Source organism: Chanos chanos, chromosome 5, assembly GCF_902362185.1.
Source record: "Chanos chanos chromosome 5, fChaCha1.1, whole genome shotgun sequence".
Lineage (NCBI taxonomy): Eukaryota > Metazoa > Chordata > Actinopteri > Gonorynchiformes > Chanidae > Chanos > Chanos chanos.
The window spans coordinates 44,917,937-44,944,664 of record NC_044499.1 but is presented as its reverse complement, the minus strand read 5'-3'; the positions used below and the strand labels follow the sequence as shown (position 1 = coordinate 44,944,664).

The window sequence follows — 26,728 nt, the reverse complement described above, 5'->3', positions numbered from 1 at the left end:
CTTATCCGTCATCTCAAATGCCTGTCATTTAGATTTCTCCCTCCTCTAAGGAATGTCGAGTTTCTGGCGTCAATTCCTAAAGCGGTGAAAAAGCCAGACCTTAAAGTCATTTCTCATGGTCGAGCTGTCTGTTTTATGGAACTTTTTCTCTCTCTCTCTTTTTTTTTTTTTTTTGCTCCTAGTTTTCCCTTCACCAAAAAAAAAAAAAAAGAAAAAAGAAATCATCTGGTTACATTACGTCCATAATATGTATTTTACAGTCATCTCTTTTTAAGAGTCAATGTACAAACAGATGGCCTTGTGACTAGTTTTTTGGAAACCTACGTCAGTCTCTTTGCATGGCTTTTTATTTATTTATTTTTTTAAAATTTTTTTTTTTTTAAAAATCCATCCAGTATAATGGAATAGCCACATGTTGTCAGATACCCAGTGTTCACAGAGAAGGCGCTGTTCGAGAATTGGCCCGACGGAGAGCTGCGTGAGATTTTCCTTGTTACCGTGGCAATTTGTCCTCGCGTTTGTTATTTTGGCACCCAGCCTGGATGTAGTCCTTTCGAACGTTAACGGAGCTAGCAGCTTCACTCCTGCTGCAGGAGCAGCTCGGTTTATGAAAGAAGGAGAAAAAAAAAAAAAGGGCTCCGACGCCGCTCCCTTATACGACGAAGAGGGATTTCGGTCTCGTAACGGGACTATAACTAAACCAATTTATCCCTCTAGGTTTCACGCAGACGGATGTTTCAGAGCGGAGTTAATTAAAGGATAGCTATCCCTCCGTTTTTCCAGAGTCAGCGTCATGTCTCGAAATGACTGTGGTTTAATGTATTTGGAGCACATATTGCACTTTATGTTCGGCATTGTCTTTCTTTTTTTCTTGGGGGGGGAGGACCCAAAATTTTTAAATGTTGGAGCTTGGAGGTGTATAGCTTGGGTTAATGCAGCACTAATGACTAATGGGCCAAACCTGTCAGGGCATTGCACGCTTCCAGCCGTCAGAGGGTCAAATAACTGGTGCAAGCACTCGGCGAAATAATTCAGAGGTTATCGACCGAGCCCAGTCTGACGTTGGTATTAAACAGGTGTGCGAAACGCATACAGATCACTCTCTGAAGTAGAGCGTCGAATGTTTTCACAGTAACCGTGTGTTTGTGTGTGTGTGTGTGTTTGCGTGGGTGAGGCACGGTTCATTTAGTTGAATGTGTAGATTCTCTCACAAACAGGCTTTTGCTTGTTTCCTACGTTGGCAGTGCCTTTGACAGCCACTCAACTCAAAGGTTTAGAGTGTGTAGTTGCCCCCTCATGACTTTGATCAGTTTGATGGTTGGGGTTTTTTTATTGTTGTTGTTGTTGTTGCTGTTTTTTTTTTTTTTTTTTTTGGTCTTTGCTGACTTTGTATAAGTGTGACCTCTCACTGTGACTGGCACTGCAAATCGCACTTATATATCAACCTCAGGGGAAATGTCACACCCTTTGTCTGTTTCTTCTTCTGTTTTTTTTTTCTTTCTTTTTTTTTTCTTTTTTTTTTTTTGGTAGAGGAAGCGGTCCCACCCTTTTCGTTCTACCTCACCAACACAAGTGTGGAGGGAAGTGAAGTTTCTGTGGGTTTCCTGTATGTTATCACTCCACCAGTGCGTCTGCCGCATGGTGTGTTTGTGTGTTAACGACACGGAGATATTAAGTGACTAAGCGCGAAGTACACAGATAGACCTCGGGCGAACACGTGGTTTTGTGAAATTGGAATGTGCTCGTGCATGCGTCTGCGTGTACAGTTAATGCGTGACGGCGAGATGGATAGGTGAACCTGTACTCCGATGGAAAAATCTCTGATCCTGCCTAAACACGGTACTGTCGGGGGCGGAGTTTGGGGGCCGGGACAGGCTCCCGTGCCGTCTCAGGGACCGCCTGGGTGGCCCCAGAGTGCGGCTCTGCTGAGGGATCCAGGGCCAGATCAGCTGCGTTTTCTCAGTGGGAGGCACACTTTTGCGGCGAACCCCCTAATAAATTCTCCCCCCCCCCATTAGGCCTTTATTTTTAGAGCGCTTCCGTTTACACTTTTCCCGCCCTCGCGTGCGGGACAGCGTTACCTCAGAGAGGGTTTTGTTTATCCTCTCCTACTAGAGCTCAAAGAATGAGCTTGGCTCCCTCAGGAACCTGTGACGACGGGGGAAAAATGAGAGAAATGATGACTTTTTGACTTAAGTATCATGTCTTCCTCTGGGAGAATCATCTCGTATGCTTGTGAGATAAGTGCAGACGGTGTAATGTAAGCATGACTTCACCATATGCCCGCAAAAAATATTTAGAATAGCAGAGGGGATCAGCCGTTTTAAGGAGTAGTTATATTCAAACAGTATTCTTTTATTTTTTCCTTTCTTTTTTTTCTTTTTTTTTTTTTGCATTCTAAGAGCATCTTGCGTGCTCTGATAAAGAGCTAGCGTTGTAATCTTTCGAACGGGACCCGTGTTATCCTGAACCAACTCGTTTTTTTTTTTTCCCTCTGAATTTGTGAAACACAATCAACCCGTGTTATTCCCCTGCTCCATATCATGTAGTAGTCGCCTCGGTCTAGGTGAACCGGGCTAGCATACGCTTTCTCAGAGACGTGCAAATTCAGCTGCCGCGTTTTGTTTTTTTTTCACGCCGCAAGCTGCTCAGTATGCTAAGCAACCCACTGCACTTCGAGTTTGACGACACCTGCGACTATGTAGGTGTCTGATGGTCGGCGACTGCTGACAATTGGTGGGGGGTGTCAGTGAACCTGTCTGACACACGTGCTCGAGGGAACACGACCAGTTGCATCACCCTGGGCCCCTGGTCACTGAAGGGAGTTTTTACAAAAGCTGGAGTAGGAACAACGAGTTCCAGATAAAGGACACGCCTCTGCACTGTCCATTAACTGGGCTCGGAGGACCCCAGACATATGCCTTTTATTTGCGTGTAATTATGTTTGAAACATGAAACATCCTTTATTCCAGTTTTTCACTTTTGCGTATGGTGGGTTTGAAGGAATACCATCTGATCTGTGCCTTTAAATACCTCGGATCAAGATCGCTCTATGTACTAGAACATTCTCATTCTCGTTTTGCTCTCTTTCTCCCTCTCTCTCTCTCTCTCTCTCTCTCCCTCGCTCTCAAGCATTAAGCAAGCCTGCTACGCCCCCGCACTGCAGAGAGTATATCTGACTGACTCATAGAGTCTGTTATTTCTCTCTTTCTCTCTCTCTTTCTCTATCCCTCTACCTCACTGACACACACGCATGCAAACACACACCAAACACACAAAAACGTACACCACTCACCAAACTAAGGAGCTGTCCGTGATGCGTTTGCCTTCCTGCTCTCACAGTGCAGACAACCATGACTTATTATACATTATATCTACGAGTTACATCTTTATCCATCACAGACACGAAAGCACATGTAGTGACTAAGAATTAGGTAATCGGTGCTTGTGGACCATAACAACATGAACAAATGACAAAAGCCACCAGCAGCAGCAGCAGCAGCAGCAGCTCTGATTTATCCCAGTCAAAGAGCTAAACATCTGGACACAGCGTCTGTGTTTGGATGCTTAAGGGTGCTCTCGTTGTTGGTCGTCGCCTAAACCCAAGCTAAATCTGATGACGACAGCGCCTGCGCTCCCGGGTTTGGACGTTGTCTGTTGTTTTTTCTTTTTTTTTCTTTTTTTTTTACGGGTGTAGCAGCACTTTGAGCCGTGGGTCACCTCAGAGTTCTTGGCATTAAAGGTCCACGCGGCCGCGTCGGCCCCTCTCAGACGCACTTTCATTACAGAGAGAACCCACCTGCTGGCTCCGGCCAGGCTTCAGAGCTTATCCGAGGACACTGGAGTCACATGCTGTCTTCTGCCTCCATCTCACTCTGTCTTGTTTCTTTTGTACACGCACACACTCACACACACACACACACGCACGCACGCACACACACACACACACACACACACACGAGTTCTCTGTCAGTTGGGCTCTTTTGTGTGCGAGCGAATTCTTATTAAAGACACATTTTTTTTTTTCAAAGCCTTTCAATATACAGGCTGCTCAGGAGGAGGGAGGCAGGGAGGATTAGGAGCCGCGGAAAAACACAGCCAAAGACGGACGAGTGCAAAAGCACCGAGTCACTCTTCTGGAAAGCTGGAAATATGTGCCCTCACACGCCTGCTGGGAACCCGAGGCGACACTGTCTGTTTCAAACTCCTGTGACCCAGAAATGCACACACACACGCTTTAGCGCCGTCTAACATACGCGGCTAACTTTAGCATCCAACAGTCAAAAGAGCTAGTCGCCTGGGACGTCATGTCATAAACATCTGAATCATTCAAAACGCTTTCTTTTCTAGATGCAAGAAGCGTAGTAATATTGCAGTGGAAGTCAAACATAACCAGGTTACTCAGGACCCAGATATTAAACATTGCTCCGTTATACAAGCCGTGTTTTGGTTGTGGCCCCTTTGTGCAGGGTGAGGTTGAGAGGCGCCTGTTTAGGTGAGGACGACAGAGAAAGGCAGGTGTTAGAACTGATAGAAGATCAAGGCCACTCACTGCTGCTCAAAGTGTTTATGAGGCCTCTGTTATGTAACCAGTGGTCAGTGATGTAATCAATTCTATTACATCATTGCTTCCTAGTCCCTGCCGCTAGTGTAGGTGGACTTTGCCGCTTGGCCACATGGCTGTTGATAAAATGTGTGTATCAGCAGGGGAGGAGGGAAAAGAAGAAAAAAACAAAAAAACAACGCGATGCAGCCCAATTGAGACAGCAGCGTTATCTGCTACATAAGGAACTAGAGCAGTTGTTCGGCTCCTCCGTGGCCCACTCTTCACTGATCGAGCAGGAAGAACCTTAACGTCCGAGAATTCTCTCATCCTCTTTGTGCGTTTATGTGTGAGGATTGGCTCTCCGTGTGGGGCTTTTGTAGCGCAGAACACGGTGAGTGACCCTCCTCTCTCTGTGTGTGTGTGCGCGTGTGTGTGTGTGTGTACACCTGTGTACGTGTGTGTGCACACCTGTGTACGAGTGTGCGTACGCATGTGTGAGGGGAATAGAGGCTGTGACAAGCAGGATCAGCAGACGTGTTCAGATTGCTTTTTTGAAAGATGTCATAAAATGCATGAATGTGTCTTGCCCCTATATCTGATGCCTTTTATGATCACACTGATAGCGAGCCAAGAGAATTACCGCTGTTAGCGATTATCGTAAGTCGCCAGTTCACGGTTTCACCGTTCTGCACTTTGATACTAACTATGGCACAGATAGAAGAGATTTTGGACAGATAAAAAAGGTCTTTTTTTTTCAGAATCAGTCCTTTATTAGTTCCTGCCTTCTATCTCGGTTAGTTCCTATTGTGTACCAGCCTTTATACATACTGTGGAGGGGCGAGGGTTTTTTTAAATGCATTTGTCTATTGCAATTTAGCGCCAGGTATTACATCATGCGACTGTGCTTTGGCGGATGGGAGGGGGGTGGCGGGGGCGGGGGTGACCTAACGAAGGTCAAGCTCTCTCCTCTCTTCTCTCTTTGTCCATTTGATCAGACTGCAGTGGCTGTTAGGGGTGAAGCAGACCTCTGCATCTCCAAAGGGAACGGTGAATTAATCCAACGGGCCATGTGACTTCCAGTCAGTCTGCAGCTCAGAGACCAGAGTGCAGAGCTTGCATTAAACCTAATGGACGCTTGCCCTTCCTCTTGCTCTACAGATTTCTTTTTGGCTGTTTGCCTGCAGCTTCAGAAAGATGTTATTTGGCAGAATGCACTGTCCTCGTTTTGAGGCTTTCATGTTGGAAGCAAGCTGCAACGAGAGAGAGAGAGAGAGAGAGAAAGAGAGAAAGGAAGAGAGAGGGAGAGAGAGAGGAAGAGAGGGAGAGAGGAAGGAAAAAAACAGACTAGGATTTCAGGGGGCTTATTTTATTTGCTAGGGAAAAAAAACGTGTGTTTTCAGCTCTGTTTTGGCATACATATGTTTTGTTTTTTCTTCCATAGTATTACTACATGAATGAAATGCCATCAGTTTCATTAAAGATAGCCTAAAGGCTACTCATTGCAAGCTTTTCAAGTATGTTTTTTTAATGTATCGAACTGTTTCTATCCGTTATGAGTTTGAATACTGTTTGATGGTCGTGGTTATCATGCACCCAGCAGACATTCATCGGCATAGGGTTGGCATGGTTGAGAAAATAGATTTTATTTGAGAACATAGCCTAATCATATGTGAATGGTATTTCGCTTGAGCTGGTGCGTCGATGGTTCCTTCCGGTAGCTATTATTCATACTCTGTGTTTTTTTGTGTTGCTGTTATTTTTTGGTTTTTTTTGCTTTGTTTTTTTTTTGTTTTTGTTTTGTTTTATTCATGAACACGAAGTTCAGAGATAATATCTGAATTCAGTTTGGTACTTTGTGTTCCTGGGTCCACTTCACATAGCCAATGCTGAGCCTTTGTTAGGTATTCAGCAGTAGCAGCACATCTCTATTCTGGTGTAATTTTGGACTGCAGTCATACCCGTACCGTGTAGCTGGATGTTTTTCACGTGCTGTATCCATTCTTTTATTGCAGCGGTCAAGTTTGGACAAACAGAAAAAAAACCTAGGATTATTTCAAGGCTTCACAGATGCGTCGTGATATATATATATATTTTTTTTTCTCTTGAAATGTATGTTTCCATCTTTGTACGGAGAGTACGTTCTGAAAATACCTTGTTCTCTGAATATGCTCGGAGCAGACGGGGTACATTATTTATAGCTTTACTTTTCATTTTTTCCGAGTGACCTCATTTTGGTCGGCAGAGTGCCGGCGTTGAGAATGATGGCTTTGACAGGGAGTGCAGCGGAGAACTGAGCTCAAGAGATAGAAAAGCAGCAAAGAGAGTAAGAGAGAAAGGGAGAGAGAGAGAGAGAGAGAGAGCGAGCAAGAGCGGAGTTTTTAGTCAGCCACTGGAAAAACAGGATTGTGAGAATACCATGTCGACGGCCCTAGCAGAGCACAATGCTCTTGTCATTTCTCAAAGAGCAGAGCCGTCCTTCAGCCTGTCACTGCCTGTGTTTCCCCCTCAGTCATGAGACAAACACCACAAACCAACACATCTAATGACTGCTTTTGACAGACAAGAGGAAAATGGTATTTAACATTTCTTTCTGTCACAAACTTTAGAGTATTTTTTTTCTCTCTCTCTCTCTCCGTATAAATAACGCTATTGAAACTCCTCAAAGTCGGAGAGGCGACATGTCGTTAAATGGAAAAGGGAAGTAGAGGGACAGTCTTCCCTTGGGGCGTTCTTTCAGAAGTCTGAGACCACTGGATGAAATCAGCCTGCTTTGAAGTATCCCCCCCCCCCCCTCCCTCCTCCTCTTCCTCCTCCTCCTCCTCCTCCTTGCCCTCCTCAGTAAGATACGGGAGAAATCCTGCTCGGTTCAGTGTGAAACCTTTTTTCTGAATCGGTCCGCTGTGAAGTCCGACGATACCGAAATGTCATTTGCGTTTTTACGCCCCCCCCCCCCCCCCCCCCCCCCCCTTTGAGCCAGGTTCCTGTTGACGGAGGAAAGCCGTAGCCCGCTCCTCTACTCCCTAATCATCGAACATTAATAGTGTGATTTCTGATTAATCCACCAAGGGCCTTTTTAAAAGGCTTAATTGCTTAAGAAAGCTCCGCTATTGATAAAATGAGCTGTTAATTGTTTGAATATTTAGGCGGTTATCCTCCCAGGCTTTCCGTGACAATAGTTGATGATATAATTATCCATCACATTTTTTGTCATGAGATTGGCTGTAGCTAGAGGCCCCGAGGACATGAAACTCCTTTATGATGTCATGCTGTCTGGCTTACAGACACAACCATAGAAAGCCCAACTAGTCAAATCAGCGTCTTCTATAACCAGGATCTGAGAACTACTCCTCAGACGTCTGTCTCCATCTAATAATGGCAAATTATCCTTCATTTTGATAAATAATCTCAAAAGATAGGTGTGTAAGTCGACAGCTTGGCTGGAAGGGTTGAGTCATGTCAAAGTTCAGTAAATATGTTTTGTGTTTTGCTGAGAATCATCTGTAAGACTTTTTTTTTTTTTTTTTTAAACTTTGCTAGGGAGCTGTGTCTTTTAGTAAACACACAAACAAAATAGCTCTACAAAAGAGGGATAAGCTGAAGATGAGCCAAGATCAGCAAAGAAGGATCACTGTTATTATAGACAGAACATATTTTTATATTGTGAAAACAAACAGAGCGAAAGGTTAACAGAATGAACAAGAACTGAAACAGCCAAGAATCCTGTTTTGGTTTGTTACTAAACATAGTATTCAGTGGTTAGATTATTTTGGTAGGCATTTAATTCATACCAACAGCGAAGCCCACATTCTGGAGTTGAATATTGAGACAGTGAAAGGCCAGAGTCATAATATAAGGTCTCTTCTCTCTGCCTGTTTTTTTTCTCCCCTCCTCTTCCTCTCGTTTTATCTCGTTGGAGGCGTTTCTGTGCTTTTTATATACGGTGCCCCTCAAAAATAGAGTCTAAACGGAGGAATGCACCGTTGTCCTGCTCGCTAACAGGGACAGTGCCAAGGAATCTGTTACCCATATGCAGCATCCAAAGGGTAGCATTGAGTGTATCCCTTTCCTTAAGGGGTTAGTCATTTAGAGGAAACCGTTCTGCTGATCCAGCATTGGTTCTTAGAAAGGGCACATTACGTTCGCATACATAGAAAACTCGCATCTGTCTTCCTTAAACGGACTCTGCAGCTGCGCGCCGAACACACGAAGATGATCTGAATTGATATTTAGACGCTTTTCCGTATGTCTCGTTGAGATTTTTTTTTTTCCGGGACGTGAGAAACCTGAGAGAAGCCGCGGGACGCGTACGAGACGAGACAACCACAGTGTCTCTTTGTCCGTCCACCCGTCGAGAACACTGAGCCGGTCTGTTGACATAGAAACAAAGGAGCAACTCTCTGGCCTCAAGAGATTCCCCCTGTGCTTTTGAACTGATTTAATCATACCTCCAATCCATATGAGATACACTTAATAGAATTCAAGCATGCGTAATCGCATCAAATCCTGGCATCATTACACGTGGCGTCCTGTAAATGTGTATCAGGAAGTCCACAATCTAGACCTACTTCAGTTATAAGTCAGAAGTACGCGCTACACAGATTTAAAACGCTTTTTTTTTTCTGTGTAATATTACTGTATAGCATTACAGTCTCAATCTGCACTCGCATAGTCGGGTGGGTGGGGGGGGGTTGGGGAGTAGCTTTGGCTCCCTTGTTTAGGCAGTGTTGCTTGGGGTGGCAGTTGGCCACTATTGGCTGTTATTTGTGCCCATATCTTCTCAGCAACTTCACAGGCTGCCAGTCACATGAGCGTATGTAAATCATCTCCCTCTGCCGCGTTCAGTGTGACTTCATTAACTCCCAGGGCCCTGCACCTAACCGTCTTAAAATAACCCGCCTGACGGAGAGGGCTTGATGAGGAGACAAAAGCCCTCCTGGCTGGAATTCCAGTTATTCTTATTACGTAACACACACTTATAAACACACGCATGCACACGCACACACATACACTCACTTGTCAGCACAGTAGTGTGTTTCTTTAGGCTGAAAGAGCTCTGGTGAGCAGATTTCTGAGGTCTAATAATGCCAGTAGCTGCTGTTGTAACTGGTGTCATGAGGGAATTTTGACTCTGTTTCCCTTGCATATTGTTCTGTGTTGACGTGTGTGTTTACTTTAGTGAAGTCAGTGTGTCGGGTGACACTTTAACAGGCTCCAGAGAGCACAAAGACTGTATGTGGACTTCACTGTGAATAATTCATTTGGGGCGATTTTGAGTCAGTTTACTCATTGTGTTGTTGTAGTTCTAGAATATCCCAAAAAGGATTGTAAATTTCCACTTGGTTCACTCATGTGGTTCATTTCTGTGTTTGACATGCAATTGGTTACTTTGGCCAAGATTTTTACAAGTCCATCCCAGCCGTGTTCAGGACCACCGGAATTAACCACACTGAAACCGCCCCACCTGGAGGTCTCGACATGGTCGGTTTTGTTCCTTTTCCAAAGCAAAAAAAAAAGATAAAAAGATTTTCACACAAGTCTTCAAACAAAACAAACCATGTTCTCTCAGAAGCAGAGTTATCTTTAGATCTGAATTATTTAATCCCAACAAAGGCAATTCTCTATTCAGTATGATTTTTTCCCCCCTACTTCATTGATTTTATTTGCCACGTTACCACACTTCTTCTTCTTGTTTTTCTCACTGTTTTTCCAATCCTTATTGTTCTTACGATTGTTGTTGTTCTTATGATTGTTGTTGTGAACTGCTGTTGGAATTGTCTTAATGTCCCAGTCCTCTGTTCATTTTCCATTGCTCATGTGTTTTTTATGCAATTTCAAGTGTCTCCAAGCATCTTGGAAGCCTAATTACTGCACATAACCAAATTGCCTTATTGAAGTTTTTCTTGTAGCCTTGGTTTTGATGCATCATTTAAAAGTCCCATTGAAACATACAGAATGATGGGTTTTACTCTGTGTCTGTATTTCAGCATTTTAGTATTTGCAGCGTCGAGATTTTTAGGGAGGACAGCTTGTGTATCTTTAAAAGCAGACAGAGAGTGACAGTATCAGAGCACCTAGTTATATAATTGGGGTTTTATATCTTGATTTCGATGTGCACATAGTAATTTGACTGTACTCTGTAGCGCAGCACTAATCTGTCCATTAGTTTTGTGTCCTGATTTTATCACAGTTTTGGTCTATGAATAGGTTTCATATCCTGAGTGGAATAAAGGTGCAGAACTCCATCGTCTGTGGAGTCTAGATGCTAGCGGCAGTGGAAACCAGCTCATGGAGCAGTGGTGCAGTGGAGAGATGGATCAGACAGAGGATGGTACAATGCACACACAGAGAAAACAAAGGCGTCCCTGTCCGTCTCTCACTGTGCCTAATGGCACAGATTGCCTGCCACAGTCAAACCAACGCCAGCCACTTAGCAGCTCTGAAAAACACACCGATGCCTCTGCTCTTAAGGAGCTTTTCCCCTCCCTGCTCTTTCTTTTCTTTCTTTCTTTCTTTCTTTCTTTCTTTCTTTCTTTCTTTCTTTCTTTCTTTATTTCTTTCGTTCTTTCTTTCTTTCTTTCTTTCCTTTTTTTTTGATTCAAACAAGTCAAATGAGAACAAAGACAGCAGTAGGGGAGACATTTTGCATCTGCTTGTTCTGTCTCTCTCTCTCTCTCTCTCTCTCTCCCCCTCTCTCTCTCTCGCTCTCTCTCTCTCTCTCTCTCTCTCTGGCTGTATAAAATGTGCTTGGCTGTGAGATGGAACGGAGAGCCTGGTGAAATGGGGGCAGTTAAGTGTGGAGACAGCAGCTCTCAGCTCTCTACCATACGCAGATGGAGATGAGCAAAGAATTATCTCCAGTCTCCTGTGGCCTCAGTACCAGGTACCTGCGTGCCAGGGCCACAAAACAGGGATTTGTCTTTTCACGTGTACTCTGCCTACCCAGCAGGAGCACACTAAGATGCATTATTCCTGCCCCCCACCCCCACCCCCCCTAAAAAAAAAAAATATAAAAATAACAACCTCGAAACACAGCCTCCTGTTTCTCCGTCGGCGTGTGTTTGCGTGTGTGTTTATGCTTGTTCGAATCCGTGTGTATTCACTGGCTTGTCTGACTGCAGCCGCCATTTCACGTTCATGTTTTCTGTCTGCCATGATTACTGTTTTTTTTTTTTTTTTTCTTTTTCTTTTTTCACTCTTGTTGTTTTTGTAGCCAGTTGATGTGTGTGTGTGTGTGTGGTTTTTTTTTTTTTTTTGGGTCTCTGGCCACAGGCATTACTGCGTGTACTCCTGTGTGTGTGTGTGTGTGTGTGTTAGCGGCATAGTTTGATGTGGTTGTGTGGTCACACACAATAGTGAGCTCTTTAATCTGCAGGAGAGTGGCAGATGGAGGCCAGGGTATTACAGCAGAACTCTGATAGGGAATTCCTGGGTCGACCGCTGAGGACAGGCCAGGGTCGAACAGGCTACAGGAACACGGCGTAGTCACAGACAGCCTACAGGAAAAAAAACCCCAAACAAAACAACACACTGCTTCTCTCCCACCTATCTGTCTCCATTAGCATCAACAGCGCATTCCAGTAGTCACTGACCTAGAAGAACTGAAATCCACCTGGCCCATACAGTTATGGTTCTATCTATAGCATCTCTCCAACAGCTCTCTTCGTTTACGTTTATGAAAATAAAACACGCTCTTGTCTAGGAAGTGTCGGCATGTTATATCGTTATCGATTCGCAGATCATTTGTCTTCACGTCGTATTTCAGATTTCCGACAACATTTGCCGCATTTCTGCACTTACCATAATTCTGTTCACTGATTAGTCATGTTTATGCTGTCCCTCTGTTTGGCTCAGAGACACCAAGTGTGTCATCTGTTAAAAATGGAGCCACAGAACGAGAGAGAGAGAGAGAGAGAGAGAGAGAGAGAGCGAGAGAGAGAGAGAGAGAGAGGGCAAGAGTGTGACTGTAATGGTGAAGTCAGCACGCAAATTCAGCCAATTACATGGTGTCCGGGCCTGCTGAGATCTGCTCCTTGACATCTGAGGACAGGTTGTGTGTGTAGTCTAGCAGGCAGCTGGGGGGGGTGAGGGGTGGGGGTGGGGGGCAGATTAGTGAAGCTTCACGTCCCTACAGTAAAAGGCAGATATTCCTAGGCCATTCACCCCTGTCAGTCACTTAGCTTTAATCCACACAAGCTGTTCCCCCACCTCCCTCCCTCCCTCACGGTTCTTTTTTTTTTTTTTTAACTGGGTTAAAGATTACACTGCATTATTGATTGTGAATAATAAAAAAGGAGCTGATTAAAGTCCCTCCTCTGTGACACTGCTTAATCTGAGAAATACTTCATCCTGCATGTAAGTCCAATTTTTTTTTTTTCTGTGGTGTGGAGCTTAATTGGGGCTATAGTTCTTCTTGTGACCTTAAAAGTTGGAGATAAGGCTTCAGGGAGGCTGACGGGAGATTTCTTTCCACCGCAGCGCCGTAATGTAATTGAGCGAAAAACACTGATCACGGTCGCAGAGCCGCGTCCGGACGTATGGAAGGGGCGGCCGTATTTGAATAGTTAAGATCATTATGCAAAAACGAGCAGATCTGAAGCATAAAGCACCATTAACTGAAATGTCACCCTATACAAAGCTTCCGTTTTGCATTTGGATTAGAAAAAAAAGAAAAGATATCATTGTCATCTGACAAAGCTTCCAGTATTTTAGTTTTTTTTTTTTTTTTTTGTCGCTGCCTTTCATCGCCCTGCCTTTCATGCCCGTCGTGCGGTGTGATTTAAAAGTGTGTCAGTAGGTGGTCTTCTAATGGAAAAGAGATGAGGGTGGCCTAATGAATGAGAGAGGCCTAAGAGACAGTGCTTTAAATCAGTGTGCCCTCACACAATAACGTCCTTTTTGCTGTCAGTGAAATACTAGTGGATTGAGGAAGTAAGCCAGTCACACATACACACACAGACACACCCCCCCCAAAAAAAGTCAAACTGTTACACGCTGAGACTTTCGTCTACTTACAGCCTGTCGAACCTGTGTTGTCGCTTTTTTTTTTTTCGGTTCTTCTTGCTTTTTGTTTATCACTTCACCTCATCACCCGGGGGTGTCTACATTCCTCAAAAGTACATCACCCCCTAAAACACGCCGCACCGAGGCGTCTGATAACATTATGACCAAAGAACGGAATTCCCTTTCACTCCTATGCCTGGCTTTGCCCTCGGTTTGCTCTCTGACTGCTGAATTTCTCTCACTGCTTTCGTGTTACGCTTTTTGTCTTTCCCCCACGTTTTGCAGTTCTTGTAAACATCTTTACGTTAGAGTCTTTGGCCTGTCAGCAAAGTTGTTGAGAAGCAAGGGGGTGGCAGTGGGGGGTGGTGGGGTGGGGGGGACAAAAAGCTAAAGTAGCATAGCTAAGACATTTATCACACAGCACCATGGTCTTCTGCTGACCCCAGCAAGTCCTGTATGGCTGTTTAATGAACTAATAACAATGAGATATAAAATTCGCCCAGTTTCTATCAATCTCCTACATAAGAGCTGACTTGTAGAAAATTCTAGAAATTACCAATTACCACAAACCCCTTAGTTTCTTTTCTGGAGGGAATACAGCCCAGTACTATATATATATATATATATATATATATATATTTTTTTTTTTTGGTGGCAACTCTGTGTCTTAAACTATTTTTTAATGAAGGTACCATATTGAAAAATGAAATGTGTGTTTGTGATTCAGGGTTCCTGCAGGGATCCTGGTCCTGCACATTTCTGCGTGTGAAAATGTACTTTGATCATGGCGGAACACTCTAGGCTTTTTTTTTTTTTTTTTTTTTGGAGAACGACAGCGCGGGTGCCAGGAACAGAGTGCTGCATTGGCTGTCTGGGCTCCAGCAGACTTTTATTACCGCGTCTGTGCAACGGGGAGAGCACTCATCCACACTCATTTCCTGCCCTTACCTGTCTCAACGCGGGAGGCTGCTTTTCAGCCTGGCAACTGCCTTTCAGCGCTGATTTTATGTGTTTCTGCGTGTATGTGGGTGTGAGTTGGTGTGTATGTGTGTGTACTGTTTGTACATGTGTGTACATGTGTATGCTGTCCATAGAGTTGTCTCTGAGTAGGTTGTGGGATGTTTTGATTGTGTGCTGCTTTGTATCTCACTAGCTCTTAAAGTAAGGGTAATAGATACAGTTTGTGTATGTGTGTGTTTACTTGGCACCGATAGTTAGACAGGTGAAGACAGATTTTTTTTTTTCCCATGGTTCATCTTTGTGTTTTGGTATGTTTTAACACGGGACCCTGCCCTTGAGGTAGGCACAGTCAGCCAACTGCAGGGAAGCCCACCCTCGTGATCTGGTTTCAGCCTTAACGTCTCTGTTCTGACCGCATCAGTGGTCACCCCCCACCCCCCCACCCCACCTTCGCCGCCCTCTAATCCTCCCGCCTTCATCACACGTCGCTCCGGAGCCAAGGACACTCCAGCATAAAGCACACACACTTCTCCAAAAAGCTCGCCCTTCCACTTTAATTTATGTGGATTATTGTGTCCTCACAGAAAGCACATTCAGTGAGTAATATATTTTAGCAGTGCCACAAGGGCTCGTATTTCAGTGGATTATTGTCATTAAAAGGTTAAAGGGAAGTGTTCCAAAGAGAGAGAGGGAGAGAGAGAGTGAGAGAGACAGAGAGGGAGGGAGAAAATCATTTGGGCAGCAGTGTAAGTTCATATAGACTCCTGCCCTCTCTCTAACACCCCCCCCCCCCTTAAATTTATAACCCTCCTTTATTTTTGCCTGTGCCAAGCGCCTAATCAGCAGTGTGAGTCATACTGGAAGTGAATCCGCTGCCACCTGTGATGGGCAAGATTAGTTACACTTTAAACGGCACCGCCCTTTTCCTGGTTCAGACACGCCTCCACTGCTCCTCTCTCTCTTTCTCTCGCCCAGCCTCTCACTTGATTGTCTGTGGAACTAGACGGACCCGTACACTGCCTTTTTGGAGACAAACAACAATAACAACAACAACAACAGCAAAACACTAGCTCGCACAACGGCAAACCGGCAAGAACGGATCTGAGAGCTAAAGAGGAAGAAGAGAGACAGAAAAAGAGAGGAAGGGAGGGACGGAGGGAAGGAGAGAGAGGAAGAGAAGAGACCTGAGCTTTTTCTCTGTCTCTGTCTCTCTCTCTCTCTCTGTTTGTGTCATTCTGAAGAGCTTCCTGGTGGCTGCAGTAGCTGGGCGTGTGGAACAAGCGAATGCTTGTGTAACTAGCCTCTGGAGGAAGGAGGCTGACCCAGATCCAGGCAGGCCAGAACGCTCCCTTCTCTGCTTCGCCCTCTCTCTCTCTCTCTCCCTCTCTCTCTCTCTCTCTCTGTAGGCTGTGGCGCACTGCTGCTGACAAAGAGTGACTAATATTCTGCTTCTGCACAAGAGCTGGGACACTGTGAAAACGAGAGAGAGGGAGAGAAAGAGAGAGAGAGACGACTAGGGGAGGGAGGGAGTCTGTTGCCTCTCCTTTACTTTCGTCCTCAGTTTCTTTGAGCTCTGCGGCAGTCGCGCTTTTCTTTTTTTTTTCTTCTTCTTCTTCTCTCCTCTCTCTCGTCAGGCACTTTAAAAGTCATGTGGCCAGCGTACTAGCGAGGACAGCCTCCTTTCAAAGCTCGACTCCTTTTTTTTTAACGTCCACAAGTCGCCTCGGAGAAGAACTAGTCTTTTATCACTGCTCATTCTTTCTCTCTCCTTTAACCGTTCACAAACGCTGGTGCGTGTTTGGGACCGCGGCATGTGAGCAAGCTTTTTTTTTTTTTTTCTTGAAAGGTTCATCCGTTGTTCATGACAAGCGAAACACCAGAGAGGTAAACGCAACATTTTTTTTTTTTTTTCCTAAAATGAATTAATCCTTACTTATCCTGACTGTTAGTGCTTCACTAAGACCACGAATAGGACCAAAAAAAAAAATAATCATTTCTGGAGTTGATGGAAAAAAGTTTTCTATGGTGCCAGTGATCAAGTTGCTGCTTTTGTTTGGGAATGAGTTGTAATGGAAAGCTTTGTCTGAGGTATGATTATGTACTTCATGCTCTTGAAGTCATTCGTTTTATTATGTCTACCGCTACACTCCACACCCCGTGAAGTGTGAGATCCTGAGGTTGAAGTGCCAACTCCCCTCTGTGCTCTAGAGAAGTGCTGGTGTTATCTCAATAACTGCAATCATTCTCACCTTGTTACACACTCACAGACTAAACCTTGTCAGACGCGATTGCGTAATGCCATTGCGACGGGCACGGTGCCAGTTTTATTTACGAGGCGTTGCAGAAACTCGTTCTTGGATGTTGGTCTGCGTAACGTTTATTAAATCGGTCGAAGGCGACAGGCCGCGTATCGGCGTGAGAGGCCGCAGTCCGGAATTGCAGCTGTGTGGAAAGCCCCTCAGGACTGATCTGGACTGATCTGAGAACATTGTTAAGAGGCAGTGTCACACGCCAGTGTCCTGTCAGACTGACCAGAGAGCTGATAAAGTGGGCTGGGCCCGGCTCTGTTTTGACAGATCTCTTCATTTATTATGGCCATGTAAGCTGATTAAATAGGCCAGATTTCTCTCTCTCTCTCCCTCTCTCTCTCTCTGCAGTAGGGTTTTAAGGGAGTGAAGTCTGGACACAGCCAAGGAGGGCTGTCTAATCTGGCTGATCCACTGAGACGTGCATTGCCTGAAGTGTGTGTGTGTGTGTGTGTGTGTGTGTGTGTGTGTTTCAGGCAAGGGAGGTGGGACAGGACTGCACTATGACCCATTTAGTAACTAGTTCCTCAATGCAGCTCTGTGCAGACTGCGGCTGTTTTTAATTATGGCTCCTGAGTCAAACGAGAGAAAGAGAGAGAGAGAGGGGAGAGAGGGGAGAGAGGGAGGGACGGAACAAGAGTGCTCTTTTGGACACAGGTTGTTCTACGGCCGTGATTGACTCAGTCTTCTTTTAAAGCTCCTGTTCTTTTTTTTTTTTTAACGTCGACCGTCACTGAGGTTACCTCAGTTCAGATTTGGCGAGGATGTTGTTGTTTGTGTGGTTTTAACGTCTTTGTCTGGGTGGTGCTTGAAAGGCTATATTTGTGTATTTTTGACCATATGCGCTTTGTTATACGACTTACTACGGAGTCACCAAAAGAAAGAAAGAAAGAAAGAGAAGAAAAGACATGACAAAGACTCCCTCCTAGCTGAGGCCTGCTGTGGAGGTTCTGAGAGAGTTTCTGTGTTTTGTCAAGCAGCAGGAATGTGGCGTGTTATGGAGTACTGTTGCCCTGTAGCTCCGAGTAGGTCACAACACCCTACAACTTTTCCCCTTTGCCCACACACATGCACGTACGCACACACACACACACACACACACACACACACACATTTTTATGCCTTTCCTTGGAACCTACGGGGACAGGAAGTGTTCCTTCACTTGAAACACACTCGCACCCATACTGGGTCGAGGCTGCAGTGACTAGCTGTCTTGATTGCGTGTTCAGTGGCAGGACGTGGAGACCTGTGGTTTAGGTAATAAATCTGTAGAGTTTTCTCAGACTTACTCTCTCTCTCTCTCTCTCTCAGACACTGTAAGTGAATGAGTAACTGCCATGTTTAACACATCCTGAGAGGAAACTCCCGCCCTGTGGCCCAGCTCCAGTCTAAAGGATCTGTTGTTTATGAAGCTCTGTAAAGTCTATTCTCCAACTTTGGAGTCATACCCCAGTTTTTCATACTCAGCACTGTCATGTTTGTATTGGGTGGCTCTTGCCCGGTGGACACTATGGTGAATGAATGGATGTTGTCTGTTAACAAGCTGTCTTAGGGTCTTGGGTTTCTACGCATTTACACACTGTGCTTGTGGGGTTTTTTTGTTGTTTTTTTTGTCTTGTCTGGAGCGCTGACAAACAAGAGCAAACGACAGTCTCACTCTCGGAAAAATATGACAGATGGAATTATGCAGACGAATCTGAATTTTGTAGTCGCCCGGAGAGCAGGAGAGATGCTTTGTAAGAGTGTGGCCCTGATAACATGTAAATATAAAAGGTTATTGGATCTTCACACCTTGTTTTATGATTGCCTTCGTCTGTGTTTCTTGGCTCGCAATGTTTAACTAACCCAGATTCAAGCTACACAGTCAATTTGAATATCTCTCTTTTAGTGTCCTTCTTTCACAAAATCTTGGCTGTTGCTTCACATATGTTGTCCAAGACATTATATATATATATATGTGTGTGTGTGTGTATGCATGTGTGTATGTATGTTTGTATGTCTGTGTGTGCAAGGGAGTACAATGTGTTATTCTGCTCAGAGTCGCGGAGAGTTTATTAATGGATATGCTTGAGAGATGGAGAGACATACTCTGCATGCGTATGTGAGTGTGTGTGTGTAACCAGAGATGTGTTCCACTGTGACCTTCATCAGATAGCAGCCTCCCATTTCCCCTCTGGCTGTTGAAACATTTCAGAGAGTGATAGAGCAGCCAGGGCCTGCAGATTACTTAGTTATGCATGAGCTCCAGTGGCGTTCCTTCTCTCTGCGTTCCAGTGCACTCAGCCTTATAAAATATTTACTGCTGAATTACGGCCCCACACAGCAGGGCTGAAGAAGAAGGACAGTATTTTGGAGATGCTTTGTCTGCTCGGGGCGGGGTAATGCTTTCTCAGAAAAGCACTGTTTCCCTCCAACCCCACCCCCCCCCCCCTTTTTTTTTTTTGTGTTGATTAGACCAGAAGTAGATAAATGAAAGAAGGTAGTCATCTGTGTCTGTGTGTATTTGCGTTTCTGTGTCTGTGTGTGTATGTGTTTGTTGTGTTTGTGTGTGTGTGTGTTTGTGTGTGTGTGTGTGTCTGTGTGTATTTGCGTTTCTGTGTGTGCGTGTATGTGTTTGTTGTGTTTGTATGTGTATTTTGTATTGTGAATATGTGCGCGTGTGCGTGTGCCTGTACGTGGGCATGTGTGCCTGTGTGTGCCTGTGTGTGTGTGTGTGTTTGTGTGTGTGTGTGTGCGTGTGTGTGTGCGTGTGTGAGTCTGTGGCTCCTCAGGTGTGCACCAAATTTTGAAGGTGCACGGCTATTATAATGTTGCCTGTCTGCCAGCACTCTGTAACAGAGAGGGCTCTCTAATGGCAAGTGGCAGATGTGACCCAGTTGCGGTAGCACAGAATGGTGTGTGTACGTTTGTGTGTTTGAGGCTCAACAGACTGATAAGTGGTGGGTAGAACACTTGCCGTCGAATTTCCGTTTTTTTCTTTTCTTGTCTCTTCCCCCCCCCCCCCCCCTTTGGTTATTATTGGATGTTTGCTCTGCTTTCATATTGAAACCATAATGACATAGGCGTGTTTGGGGGGGGGGGGGGATCAACAATGCCTGAAAAACTGTAGAGGGCAGACAGCAGAATGATTTTTTTTCACCCCATAGAGAGAGTTCTGTGTAAATCATTCATATGTTCTTTTTTGTAAAGCTCTCTCTCTCTCTCTCTCTCTCTCTCTCTCTCTCTCTCTCTCTCTCTCTCTCTCTCTCTCTCTCTATATATATATATATATATATATATATATATATATATATATATATATATATATTTCTTTATGCATGCAAAGCTTATCGCAGTATCATGGCTGTTTGTGGTAGAACAGGCTTAGGCCTAATCTGCCTTCAGTGCTTTTCTTCACCACTTTGCGTGTCTCAGGCAGCTGTGTCGGGCCCGTGTTTTTCAAGGGGTTTATGCTGTTTGTGTAAATGTTTTCATTACTGTGAGGAAACACTAGTTTTCCTTTAAGAGAGGTAGATCTGATCGGCCGTTTCTATATTTATCTGCCCCAGAAATGGCTAGTGTTACTGTAGCTGTAGTCTTATTTCATCTCCCCAAACGCCGACGGCAAACAGCAGACGACGCAGCTGAGGCAACGCTTGAAAGCTTCAAATCAAATGCCACCACATAATAACAGGCTAAAAAAAAAAATTTTTTTTCTCCCTTAAGTTGCTTCACATAAATATATCAGTTTTGGGTTTTTTTGGGGTTCTTTTGATTCCTGCCATTTATAAAATCATATGTTGAGAAAATGAGAAGAATATTACATCTATCAATCATCTGTCATTCAATACACCAAAAATATTTCAGAAAACTTCGCCTGTTTTTGGGGCTTTATTACGGATGCGTCGCACAGGCCTCCTGCTGTAAGTCGTACAGTGGCTACTAACTGGCGTGTTATTTGAACTTGGGTCTCAGAAGCACGTTTGGTGAGGTAACCCAAGTAGCTTTTTTCGATACAGTCAGCCAGTGCGCTGCCGTTAGTTACAGACTTTGCTTATTTTAGCGGCGTACGGTTTCACTCGGGGTTTTCTGTCTGACCCTGGAGCCGTGCTGTCAGGTTTAGAGAGTCCCGTCATTGACAGCTTTACCTCCTCTCGTTTACGCCGCAGTCAGGAGAGGAATCCTAATTCACGCTCGGCCTCACCTCAACTTCCCTCAGAGTTTCAGTCTACGCTCCGTAGAACGGGCTTGCCCGTCTAAACGCGCTTCCTCACTCTGCCGTCGCGGGAAAGTTTCACTTTTGGTAGCCTTGTGGCGGGACGTTACTCAACACTTCCTTGGTGAACTGGACGCGGTCACTTGCACTTCTTCTATGACTTCTATGATTGGAAATGAGTCACTCTGAAACCAAGAATGCAATACATATCCCTCAAAATGATGGCACCCATTCACTTTCATCTTATCATTTACTCTGTCAAGCATCTAATTAGTCTTTATCTTTGTCTAATCTCTTGACTATCTAAATGTAATCTTTAGGGTGCTGCAAAGTGATAATCAGTAACACAGTGGTCAGCATTGCCAGTGCGCAACTATGTGAAGCTCTCATTAGACGTTGACTGATAACTTGTAACTTATAGTGATGCAGTGTAATGTTTGAATCATCTTGTGTCGCAATCACCAAAGTCTGAAATACTATTTTAACACGCTGTAAGACTTCTTCATTTCGCATGCAGTGCAATTCCTGTTTCCAGCAATAAAGGATTTCACTTCAGCACAGATCAGTAACAGAATATCACAACAAGTCATTACAGTACCCCATTCACAGTGAACGCAGCAATCATAACAGACGACAGCATTCAGGGATTATATAATGAATTACGATAGAATAATATCTGTGTAATGCCTAAGAGCAAAGCTGCATTTCCAACCCAGTGGAAATAGACATGAAGAATGTCTGAACATTGCAGTGGTCATATGAGGGTAGTCCCATGACCAGTCTGTCTATCATAGTCTGCCCCCCCCCCCCACCCCCCCCCCAACCATATTTCTGAGCAGAGAGAACACTGAGTGTTGTCAGTCCCCATAAAGCACACTTAAGCAGTTTTTTATGTGTATCTCAGCTGCTAATGAATCCAATCACTGCTTTCTTAGTGTAAGAATGGCACAGCGATTTATGTGCTGGTTTAAAGCTATGATTGAGTTAGTGTTCCAGGAAAGCACCCTTACTCCTTTTCGTAGTTCAAAAGGTTTCTTTGAAATAAGAAGTGAACAGATCTCTTCTCAAGACGCACACACACACACACGCGCACACACACACACACGCACACACACACACACACACACACACACATATATACTCATACACACGCACAGAAACCAACAAGCACTCTCGCGCACATGCACAGACTCACACCCACACTCTCACATGAAAGATGACAAGCGTGCACGCGGGTACACGGACACACGTGAGCGAGTGTTTTTGTGCCAGGCTGCCCTGCCTAACCTTGCATTTCAGTGGCATTGGAGCTAAGGCCCCGGAAGGCAGGCAGAGAGAGAAAGAGAGAGAGAGACAGTGACATCAGAGATTACACACCAGCAGGGGTTGGATAGGAAGAGCGACACATCAAAGTCAAACAGGCTGCCTTTGAACTGTCAAGCCTCCGTTTTCTTTTATTTATTTCCTCTGCACTCTCTAATGACTACCTTATTATCTCCTAACGCGCAGTGTTTTAATTCTGCAGACGTTCAAGCCGCTGGTGGGGAAGACGGTGCTAGGCTCCATCACGGCGGTGGAGTTCTTCTCTGACAGGCAGCTGGATTTCCTGAGCGATGACGGAGCCTATCAGCCCTATCAGGTGAGGCCCCTGTTTAATCTCGTCCTTTCGCCCGTCGCTTTTAACAGAGCCGTGAGAACCGGGCTTTGCATTAAGGCCTGTTTACCCTGAGATAGAGGGTGACCTGCCCCCCATCGTTGTGACCCCCCCCCCCCCCCCCGATGGCTGTGTTGATCCATACATTTACCTTTGCTTGTCTGCTGGAGGTTAGAGCCTGATATCCGTGATAGTGGAATTGTCATCTGAGGCATAATGCAGTTCTTCCAGACATTCTTGGTGTTATTGACTCCGATATTAAATTAGACGTGCATTTCTTGGCTTTCTTTTTGTGCTGCCTTGTGTGTGACAGTATAGCTCTAATACATTAACGGTGGCTCAATGGCTGACTGGAGCCCAAGTGATCCTCATGAACAGCTCCATCCTATTGTCTGAGTTAAGCCACACTCATAAACAGCTTAATTATTTTAGTCTGAAGGAAAACACACAGAGTGACAGAGGTTTTGAAAACAAACACTTCTGACAGATTGGGGGGTGGGTGGGTGGGTTGGTGGGGGGAGCCTCTCTGTGGTATTGCTCTGGCAGTAGATTTATATTCATCACACGTTTTACCCCAGTGTCTTATGTTCGCCTCCATTTTGCTTAACGGATAATGAAAAGCCATCTGCCAACAAATTAAAGCTCTCTCCCTCCTGTTTCCTGCTTTGGTCGTGATACCCTACTGGTGTGGATGGTGAATTATATGTATGTGTAGATAAACTCTTTCTGACAGTATAGAAGAGAACATCTGAGGAGAACTGAGTGCTTTACAGAGGCAATTATAACAGTTGTATGCAGTTCTGCGATGCCATTTTGTGCTGGCCTTTGTGCTATTGTCAGTAATTACAATTTCTTAGATGATCACACTTTAGTATTGACTAATCTGGTTTGAATTGGCTGAGGACAGTTGGCCGCTTCCCTTTGTGAGTCTCCAGAGAGAGGGAGAGCGAGAAAGAGAGAGAGAGAGAGAGAGAGAGAGAGAGAGCAGGTTTGAGAGGAGGAAGCTCTTACATGAGGGGTTTGTAATGAATGAAGGAAATCAATGTGTGATGTACTGTCCCCTGCAGGACAATTTTACACCCTGTTTTCATTCGAATCTCCTCTTGTGAACTGCAGAACACTATGTTCTTGTCAGTCTGCCTAGCTTAAAAAAAAAAAAAAGGGAAAAAAAAGAAAGATCAGCCTCAAAAAAAGAAACATCTAACACACCATGTTCTCATAAAATGGACGACTCTTAAATGTAAAACTCATCAAGTGATGCTTTAACAGAGAGTGAGCACACGTGGTGTAACCAACCAACCACCCCCCCCCCCTCTTCAAGCAACTGAGTCAAACCCAAGTGAGACATAGCTTCCCTCCAGACATAGTCTCTCTCTCTCCACGTCCCCCACCCTAACTCTCTGCCCCCCCCTCCCTTCCCCTGGCCTTAAGTGGCCCTCCTCTCCTCACGTGGTGTGCTGTACTCCTCACACGGGTGTGTGAGAGAGCAGGCAGGTATGTGGCTTCGGCTGAACTCTCACACCTCCGCTCGAAAAGAGGCTGCAGCAGGTCTTAATGAAGATCTCCCCCCCCCCCCCCCCCCCCCCAGGCCTCCGAGTCTCCAGTTTCATCTGTGTCACCGATTCCTCGGCGAAGTCGTCACTCGGAGCCTGCGAAGTTCCTCACATGAAGCATTCCTCAAACCAACATAGCTTTTCGTGCCCTCAGAGGGCCAGTACGCGTTCCAAAAAAACGGGTGATTTCACTCATGAGTCAGAAGCCTGTATCCACACTCGACATTCTTGGAGCGAGAAACATTTCACTGGCTGAAGCAGACGTGTTGCTAATGCAGAGCCACTATGCTTGGTGGGACAGCAAACGCTTGCTCATATCCGTGTCTTACCAGAGGAAGGCTGTTTTTCCAGAATGCAGCAGGGTTTTCTTTTCTTTTTTTTGGAGGGGTGGAGGAGGAGGAGGGGGGGGGGGGGTGTGCAGGCTGAAACATTGCAATCTGTTTGGCATAAACGGTACAATAGAGGCTCTGTGTAGGAGGCCAGCCGGCAGGGGAGAGAAAAAAGAGAGAGAGAGAGGAGTGTTGTGGTGTGTGGCTGAGGGAAAATGTGAGCGCTTGTGTTGGAAGTGTACTAGAAGGCTGCCCATCAGTGGCTCAGACTTTTCCATCAGGCAGAGAAAAAAGGAGAGAGAGAGAGAGAGAAAGAGAGAGAGCAGTAATAGTATCCTTTGTTTAGTGGCTGGTGGGTTCTGGGTAAAATAGGTCTGTCCGAATGTGAAGTTACGTAATATACCTTTTTATGTCCTCCATCTAAGAAATAGATTCTTTTATCGCACTGATATCCATTTTGGTCATATTAATCCCAGGCAGACTCGCAGCAGTTATTATGATGACGATCCCGCCAAATACGATGATGCAGTGAACTCTCGCTACACGATATTATTTTAGAACAGATCTCTGAAAAACATACATGTCGTCAGCGGCATTCACTTAGCCTGTTCTGACAGCGCTGGCTGAGAATGTGTAGGCTTGCCAGTTCCCAGCAAATTGGAGCTTGTCTCTGGTGGGTGTAGGGGGCAGTGAGGGAGAGCCAGGCTGTGACTGCCGTGCTGGAGCCCTCTGTGGCCTGGAGCTGACAGGCCGGCTTTCAGTCTCGCACCAGTGCCTTCCTCTTCCTTTGCCTCGGAGGCTTGTCCTTGTCCTCTGAATGCGGCCGTAGCCACCGTGCTAGTGTGTGTAACGGCCACACACACACACACACACACACACACACGCATGTGTAATCACATCTAGAGATAGACTTATCTCCGTTTACTGTAAACATAGAATGGCATGCAGGCATGTTGGTGAACACACACACACCTACATACACACACACACACACTCTCTCCACCTCATTCTCCCCTTACAGACGTGCACACACACAGAGAGTCTCACATTTACAGAGTTTGCGGTGTCACGTTACCGTGCCAACATACCATCTTCATACACAACACTAAACGACTGTATTACGTTACCTCCAGCGACATGCTGTTGTCTGACAGAGCTCCTCTGCAATATATTGTATTCCTTACAGGCCTGTCTGTGGCTTATATTACATTACCCCAGCAACAGCCCCTATTCCTGTATTACACAGACAACGTTCATTACCCCAGCAACAAGCCTTTTCTTTTTCACACACTGCATACATAGTATTACCATAGCAACAAGAGTCCTCGCCATACAGAGCTGTGCATATGATGATGGCTGCGCTTCTTCCGAAATAGGAGCCTTGTGGATACGTGAAAAAAAAAAAATGTCAGTTTGTCAGTTGTTGGATGAGGTATTATTATATTCTGATGGATTTGATGACGCTGTAATACGCCACTGAAATGTTTTAATGATATTATTATGTTGTTATTTGTTATTTTGTTCCTGCTTGCTTAACAATTTTTTTTTTTTTTTTGTATGAATCATCCCAGTCAAACTGTCTCCAAGGCAACCATTTTAGGCCAACGGACCAATGTAGGCGAATTGTAGGAACAGCTTGTTTCTCTTCTCACACTGTGTTTACTTGGCTGTGTGATGGGAGCATTGTATCAGCTCTCCCCTGTCCCCTACTTCCATGGTAACGCTTTGCAGCCCCAGAGTTCTGATGAGGATCCAGCCTCTAAAGATTCCCAGCATATCCTTCATATTTATTTATTTTATTTTTTTCTCTTCCCCTCAAACCGTTTCAACATGAATCCCTTCTCTCCTTTGCTGACTGATGACTGATGTGAGATGTCATTACAGATATCAAAGGCAGTTTTGTCATTTGAAGTCATTCTCTTTATGTTTCCACACATCCTGAAGGAACTGTTACGTTTTTTGGTTGTTTTTTTTTGAGCATTTTTTTTTTTTGTTTTGTCATCATCTTTGAGGTGGTTTCAAACGCATGTCTATCTGGTGCAGACGTCCTTTGGTGTTACAGTACTTACTAATGCAGCATAATTTTCTCACCGCGTTAAGAAAAACAGTAGGTGTGAAATTGACTTATTAGGTTTGAGGAGATGCTTTGTTTTCTCTCCTGTAATGTTTTTGTATAATGCAGCTT

General features: G+C 44.9%; 1 protein-coding gene across 4 annotated transcripts in view; it reads left to right on the top strand.

Moving 5' to 3' along the window:
* The window catches only part of jmjd1cb (jumonji domain containing 1Cb), a 94,733-nt gene that overhangs the window by 41,880 nt on the left and 26,125 nt on the right, over positions 1–26,728 (top strand). For all 4 annotated transcript variants that reach the window (XM_030776042.1, XM_030776041.1, XM_030776040.1 and 1 more), the window contains exon 3: positions 22,533–22,646. In XM_030776042.1, the coding sequence (XP_030631902.1) occupies positions 22,533–22,646 (114 nt within the window). The remainder of the gene's footprint in view (positions 1–22,532; positions 22,647–26,728) is intronic.